The 7,373-nt window shown below is 58.0% G+C and overlaps 1 protein-coding gene across 1 annotated transcript in view; it reads right to left on the bottom strand.

Moving 5' to 3' along the window:
• The window catches only part of LOC112123671 (DENN domain-containing protein 1B-like), a 22,390-nt gene that overhangs the window by 4,230 nt on the left and 10,787 nt on the right, over positions 1-7,373 (bottom strand). Inside the window, exons 10-17 of the mRNA XM_029913698.1 lie at positions 7,174-7,238; positions 6,570-6,671; positions 5,830-5,955; positions 4,938-5,039; positions 3,770-3,860; positions 3,028-3,068; positions 437-508; positions 23-79 (exon numbers count right to left, since the gene is read on the bottom strand). Of these exons, the coding sequence (XP_029769558.1) occupies positions 23-79; positions 437-508; positions 3,028-3,068; positions 3,770-3,860; positions 4,938-5,039; positions 5,830-5,955; positions 6,570-6,671; positions 7,174-7,238 (656 nt within the window). The remainder of the gene's footprint in view (positions 1-22; positions 80-436; positions 509-3,027; positions 3,069-3,769; positions 3,861-4,937; positions 5,040-5,829; positions 5,956-6,569; positions 6,672-7,173; positions 7,239-7,373) is intronic.

Raw genomic sequence — 7,373 nt, 5'->3', positions numbered from 1 at the left:
ATTGGTGCAGTAGGAATCTTACCCTGTACCTCAAGCGACTTCGCATCTCCTTCAGCCTGTCTCGGGCATGGCTCTTGGCCTAGAGGAGAGAAGAAAGAGGGGTGACCAGGCAGGAGGCCATTCCTGGCTCTTTATGGTGTTATACAACTGTCCACTCAGAGATCCTGGCACAGACACACGACTGCATCCCCCTGGAAACCCCCCGCACAGACACACGACTGCAACCCCCTGCGATACCCCAGACCTGGGACCCCCCACAGAGACACGACTGCATCCCCCTGCGATACCCCAGCCCCGGGAATCCCCCGCACCGAGCAACGACTGCATCCCCCTGCGATACCTCTGCCCCCGGGAACTCCCCCCCCCACGGATAAGATCCCCCTGCTATCAGAGCCCAGTGAACGGGGAAGACCGTGTAGCCAGTTGGTGACCTTACGTATTTGTACATGTTCCTGACGGCTGGGTTTGTCTTGCTCTTCATAGTGTGGATCAGGGCCCCTCCGCCTTTCTGGCAAGACAAAGCACAGAGACATTGCTTTGGAGCGACCCCTGTAGGCCCCTGGTGCCTCCTGCAGTCCTTAGCGTGTCTACACTACAGGATTAATCCGAATTTAGATAATTCGAATTTGGGAAACAGGTTGTATAAATTCGATTGTGCGCGGCCACACTAAGCACATTAATTCGGTTTTTAACCACATTAATTCGGTGGTGTGCGGCCACACTACCCCATTACTTTAACCACAGTAATTCGGTGGTGTGCGGCCACACTAACCCTAATTCGAATTAACAAAATCGATTTAGGTGCTACTCCGCTCGTCGAGGTGGAGTACAGAAATCGATTTTAAGTGCCCTTTAATTCGAATTAACTGGCTCTGTAGTGTGGACGGGTGAAGGGTTAATTCGGATTAACGCAGCTAAATCCGAATTAAAGTCGTAGTGTAGACCAGGCCTTTTTTTCCCCCCCTTACACAAGTAACCTGACCTTCCTGCCACTAGAGGGAGCCTGTGGGTGACTACAGTTGCGGCAGGAGTCACCAGGTGGCGCTGTCGCACACAATCTTTCTCTTAGCAGCGTTCAAGACACGCCGCATTGTTGCTAGTTTTGCAATGGTGTTTTTCTCCGGTGGGCGCTGTTGCAAGCAGTGGGGGGTTGCTCTCTTCCACGGTCCTGCTAACTAGAATCAACTGGAGGCCGGTGCTGTGACATGTGGTCTCAGCAGGCGAGCGAACGGTCAGTCATGGGAAGACACACACTGCGCATGGCAGTTAATTTGGGGGCCGTGCTAAGGTCCGGGGAGCGGGAGCTGGGACAGCAGCTGGACAGTTTGCTCCATCTTGGTCTCTGACTGGCATCGATTCTTGAGGCAGCGTTGCACCCTGGGCAGGGAGTTTTGCAATGGGCTGGGATTCCTGAATGAGGGGATCGGCCTGCGTGCAGCTGGTGACACCTCTGTTCCGAGACTGGTGTATAGAGTGTAAATAAACTAGTTGCAAATAGGCCCAGACTCCGTATCACTGATTTCTCCTCCAATTGGAAGCTGGCATGTCAGGTGTTCGGCATCTGCTACCTCTCAAGAGAGAGGCAACCGTAGAACATAATATTGTCAGTGCATCTAAGCCACTGATGGCCCCTAAGGAGAAAGGAAGAACTTAGGGCTTGACCTTCTGTCACGGAGTTGGGGGAGACACCCCCGGCTTCCTGCGATTCACAGCCAGGCAGTAAAACAGAAGGTTTATTAGATGACAGGAACACAGTCCAAGACAGGTCTTGCAGGTACAGACAACAGGAGCCCCTCAGTCAGGTCCATCTTGGGGGGGCCAGGGGAGGCCAGGAGGTCTGTCTGGCCTCCCCTCCATTTTCCCAGCCAGCTCCAAACTGAAACTCTCCAGCCCCTCCTCTCCCTTTGTCTCTTTCCCAGGCCAGGAGGTCACCTGATCTCTTTGTTCTTCAACACCTTTAGTTGGCACCTTTGCAGGGGAGGGACCCAGGCCATGAGTTGCCAGGAGACAGGGTGTCGGCCATTCGCTGTACAGACACCATCACACTGGCCCCCTAGGGCTCTGCAACAATCACACACCCCTAGACACTCGAGAAATGCATTGGGGAAACTGAGGCACCCACAGAGCACTCAGGGAAAACATTAAGAACATTCCCACTTCGTCACATCTCTATCCCACTTCGTCACAGCTTCTCAATCCACTATGGACACTCCAATGACTTCTGTGGAGCCGCTCCTGATTTAACACGAATGGGATCAGAATCAAGCTATTAATTCGGAGGTGGTGTGTTAGGCAGCACGTGTAAATTACACGCCCAGGGGAGTTAATTTACACAGCGCGCAGTAAATTAAAGTAGGAGAGCAGCTACTTTTGGTCACCTCTTCTGTGACTTATTCAGTTCCCAGCCCGCAGGGTCGCGGGGGTTAGATCTTGGCCCCTCTGTTGTCAATGGGTCCGTCCTTTCATGGTGTAAAATGCATCAGTTGAATCTCAAACCTAATTCCCCCTGACATCAATTGCAAAATTCCCCTTGATTTCCAGGGGGGTCTGGATTTGGGCCCAGTTTGACCCATTTACTGACAGGGAACTTAACATGTTGCCTCGGAATAATTTGGCCCTTTGCCGCTAGCCGGCGAACTAGAAGCTGCAGGTAATACTTAATGCAGCTAGGTCGGCATCATCACCATTTTACAGAGGGGGCAAACTGAGGCACAGAAAGGGGCAGTGACTCCCCCCAATCCCCCAGGTTATATTGCAAGTTAGTGGCAGGGTTGAATAGAACCCAGGTGTCCAGGCTCCCGCTCCCACTCCCCTCCCAGAGTTGGGAATGGAACTCAGGAGCACTAAATCCCAGCCCCTCTGCTCTAGCCACTACACCCCACTCCTCTCCCAGAGCTGGGGATAGAACCCAGGAGCCCTGGTTCTCAGTCCTGCACTCACACCACTTCACAAGCCTCTCCAGTGGACCCCACAAGCTGCTACCAAGCCTTGCTACCCCGTACACGGATCAAGCAGGCAGCTCCATACCTTGAGGCTCTCCACCCACAGCTGGTACGACCTCAGGTTACCTGCACGGGGACATGAAAGGGACAGATGTAAATTCCCAGGCCATTAGTGACTCAGGGCCCTAGGTGGGGTCCTTACCCTGCCCCCCCGAGCCTGACCCCCGCCCTGGTGAGGAGGTGAATATTGCCAGGCCGGCCCTACCATCACTGCCAATCCCCGGTGAATTGTGGGGGAACCCTGGGTGGCACCACCGTTAAAGGGTCACATCTGTGGGTGTAACCCACACACCTCCTGGGTGTGGTGTTCTGTCCCATCTAGTGGCACCGAGACCACTTAGAGAGAGAAAATGAGTCTGCTACAGCCTTAGCTAACAGCCAGTGGGCTCTTAGCTCATGCGGTAGAGCAGGGGTTCTCAAACTGGGGGTCGGGACCCCTCAGGGGGTCACGAGGTTATTACATGGGGGGGGGTTGTGAGCTGTCAACCTCCACCCCAAACCCGCTTGCCTCCAGCATTTATAATGGTGTTAAATATATTAAAAAGTGTGTAATTTATTGTGGGGGGGGGGGCGCATTCAGAGGCTTGCTGTGTGAAATGGGTCGCCAGTAAAAAAGTTTGAGACCCCCTGAGGTAGAGGCTCATGCACTAAGCTCCAGAGATCCCTGGTTCGAGCCCACCCGCTGACGGTCGCTATATACGCACTGGGGGCACTGCGCCTCTATTGCTCCCTGGGGGAGGTGCGGTCAGTGGCTGCACCCTCCTTACCCGCCGCCAACCCGCTGTTGGTGATTTCCTGCTCAAACACATCCGAAAAGCCCACGCCGGCGTTCAGCTTCTCCAGGCGCTCGTCGATGAACTGAAAAGTGGGTGGCGCGGGGGAGACGCGGGTGCAAGGGGAGTCGGGGAGAGCGCACAGAGCACATGGAGAAGGGGGAACCATTAGAGGGGAGCATGTGGGGCAGATGGAGAGGGGGGAACCATTAGAAAGGAGCATGGGGGCCAGATGGAGGGGAGAACCATTAGAGGAGAGCACATGGCAGGGACAGTGGGGGGAACCATTAGATGGGAGTACGGGGGGCAGATAGAGAAGGGGAACCATTAGAGAGGAGTACGGGGGGCAGATGGAGAAGGTGGAACCATTAGAGGGGAGCATGGGGGCAGATGGAGAAGGGGAACCATTAGAGGGGAGTACGGGGGGCAGATGGAGAAGGGGAACCATTAGAGAGAAGTACGGGGCAGATGGAGGGGAGAACCATTAGAGGAGAGCACATGGCAGGGACAGTGGGGGGACCATTAGATGGGAGTACGGGGCAGATGGAGAAGGTGGAACCATTAGAGAGAGCACACGGCAGGGGCAGATGGGGGAATGATTAGAGGAGAGCATGGGGGGGCCAGATGGGGGGAACCATTAGAGGGGAGCATGGGGGGGCAGATGGAGGGGGGGAACCATTAGAGGGGAGCATGGGGGGCAGATGGAGAGGGGGAAACCATTAGAGGGGAGCATGGGGGGCAGATGGAGAGGGGGGAACCATTAGAGGGGAGCATGGGGGGCAGATGGAGAGGGGGAAACCATTAGAGGGGACATTACAGGGAGCGCACATGATACAGTGGGAGCATAAATTATTATGGGGGCCATGGGGGGAGAGAGCGGCCATTCGTTAATGGCTTTTGTGGTGATGTGACACCTTAAAGCCCTAGAAAATATGACCCGGGATGGGGTGGCCCAACCAACCCCCCATCCCAGGCCCCCTCCGCCCCCCAAACTCTCCTAGATGCACCCCTCACCCCTCCAGGAGAGAAGGTCACACACATGGGGAGGGGGCTGGGCACATCATTCCCACTGGACGGGGGCTGCCAATGTACCTGGGGGTCTCAGGTCCAGGCCTCAGAATTCCTGGGCCCCCCACCCCCAGGCCGAGGCTCCCCCCTTTACCTGTTTGAAGAGCTGCAGGTGCACGGCGTTGTGCAGGAACTCCCGCATGGTGCTGGACTTGTGGTTGAGGAAGGACTCTTGGCAGAACGAGATGGGCTGGCCCTGGGGGAGGAGGGCACAAAGAGGGTGAATGGGAGGGGGGAGGTTGGGGCCCAGCTCAGAGACACCGGCTCTGTGCCCCGCTCGGGGGAGGGGGGGAGGGAGGTCTGGAGTGGGGCCCCAGACCGGGAAAGCCAGGTTGCTCTAGGCACCAGGGATTGGCAGCTAGCCCAAAGCACCTAAGGGCTAGCGCCTCCCCCTGCACAGAGAAACCCACAGCGGCCACTGGATTTCCAGGGACTCCTCCGCGGGAGGGGGGCATTAGAGCGACACAGAGTAGGGAGGGTTTGGGGGTTTCCCCTACCGATCCTGGGGATCCCTGAGCAAGGAAACCCCCCAACGGGGAGAAGACAGACACTTAGAAGGCTGATTGCTCTATGCTACTCTGCCGGCCTCCCCGCCCATGGCAGCACGGCTGCTTACAGGTGTGCAGACACTCGCATGGTGGGGCCTGGAAAAAAGGGGGAACTCATGGGCTGCCATACAGAGAAGGGGGAACCCTTGGAGGGGAACACATGGGACACGGACCATCTTCTTGTTCGGTGTCTGTACAGCACCTGGCACAATGGGGTCCTGCCCTTGACTGGAATTTCCTGGTGCTACCGTGATACACCTAATATACAGCAACTAGCACAACGGGGTCCTGGCCCAGGACTGGGGGTCCCAGATACCAATAATAAATGTCTAGCCACAAGGGGGAGACATTGAGCCCCCGACTCTATCCTATCTTATGCTTCATGTTCTCCCGCCCTGTGAGCTGCCCTCAATGGGCGGGGAGGGAAGCCAGCCTCACCGGGGTGCAAAGCAGCGCGTCGCGGTAGCCGCCGAAGAGCAGTGCCTGGGCTCGGAGGAAGGCTCGGGCCACCCCGTCGCCAGTGGTGGCCGACTGCTTCTTCAGCTGGAGCTTCAGCAGAGACACCTGGGAGAGGAGGGACCCACGTGAGCGAGGTTGGGGAGGGGCAGCTGTGTGGTCCAGGCCCTAGACCCCAGGGGGCTTTGGGGTACACTCAGGCCGAGATGGACCCCTGGATTAGATGGGAGAGTCCATGAGAGCGGGGAGGGAGGGAGATCCCACAGCGTCCGGCAGATCACGCTCCTCCCATCTCCTGGGGTCCCTCTGGAAAGGGACGGAAGGATCTGTCCATGGGATCTCCAGAGATCACGTTGCCACTAGAGAAGGAAGCCGACTTCCATCTCTGGCTGGGGAACCTTCCTCACGCAGCCAAAGGGCGTCGTCTGCACTGGGGCTGAGATCTCCGGGCTGCCAAGCCACGAGATGCCGGGGGGAGTGGAGAGACCCCCCCATACCCAGGGTGTTAGGAGGGGGCATAGAACAGGAGAGAAGGGGGCTCTGGGGAGATCCAGGCCACAGGGTGACAGCTTTGGATGCAGCCCAGCGTGGGGCCTGCCAAGGATCATGGAGGTTGAATGTGGGGGTCCCCTCCAGGGCGGGGGCAGGAGCAGGGGGAGGGTTTCACCCAGCTGCTTGTGCTGGAGACAGGGGACGGCAGCAGGGGACGGGTGGGGACTGACCACGTCACTCGGGAGATTCTCCAGGTCCTGGAAGGGCGACTCCAGCGTGTTGGTGTCGATGTTGATAATCACGACGTCCTCCAGGGCCTTGTCCCGCACCCTCTGCCAGGAGAGGACACATCCAGAAGGGAAGGGGCTGGAGCTGGAGCCGGCCTCGGCGCTCAGCACCTCCCCACCAGGCAGCCAGGCTCGCCGTCCACCGGCGACCTCAGGCCACCAGGACGGCCCTTCCCCCAGGGGAACCCGCTCCGGCAGGCAACCCACAAGGGGCACCCGGCTTCGCTCCAGCTCCGGGACCCCCAGCCGCTCCTTGCGGATGGCAGCTTTGACACGAGATCCAAATTAAACATCCAGGGGATCGGACTCACCCCCTGTGCAAAGGCTGAGTAAATCCCCCCCATGAAGCTGTGGGACCCCTTTCTCCACACAAGCCCGCCCCCCTCCCCCAGTCCCCGATCTCCTCCTGGGAACGGATGGAGATCCCCCCTGCATCCTGGGGGTTCCCCCGCATTCAGGCTTCCCGCAGCCCTGGGACTCACCCCCCTTCCCAGCCTGCAGTGCAGGCTGCACTCCCCAGGGGGCGCCGGGGAGGGGCAGGACTCACCTCCATGAGGCTGGAGTGGACACCGATGAGGTAGGGCATAGGGGCGCTGCGGGAAGGGAGGGAGGCTGATGAGACGCAGACAAATGAAGCATAAACTGCCCAGCCCCGGTAGCACCTTTGCCTCAAAGCAGAGACTATAGGGATTAATGCACGAGATCAGCCCCCCAAAACTCGCTCCCTATAGCACAGTGCCCCCAAGC

The sequence above is a fragment of the Terrapene carolina genome, unplaced genomic scaffold (genome assembly GCF_002925995.2).
Source record: "Terrapene carolina triunguis isolate 2854851 unplaced genomic scaffold, T_m_triunguis-2.0 Scaffold833, whole genome shotgun sequence".
Classification (NCBI taxonomy): Eukaryota; Metazoa; Chordata; order Testudines; family Emydidae; genus Terrapene; species Terrapene triunguis.
This window is presented reverse-complemented; position numbering and strand designations above follow the sequence as displayed.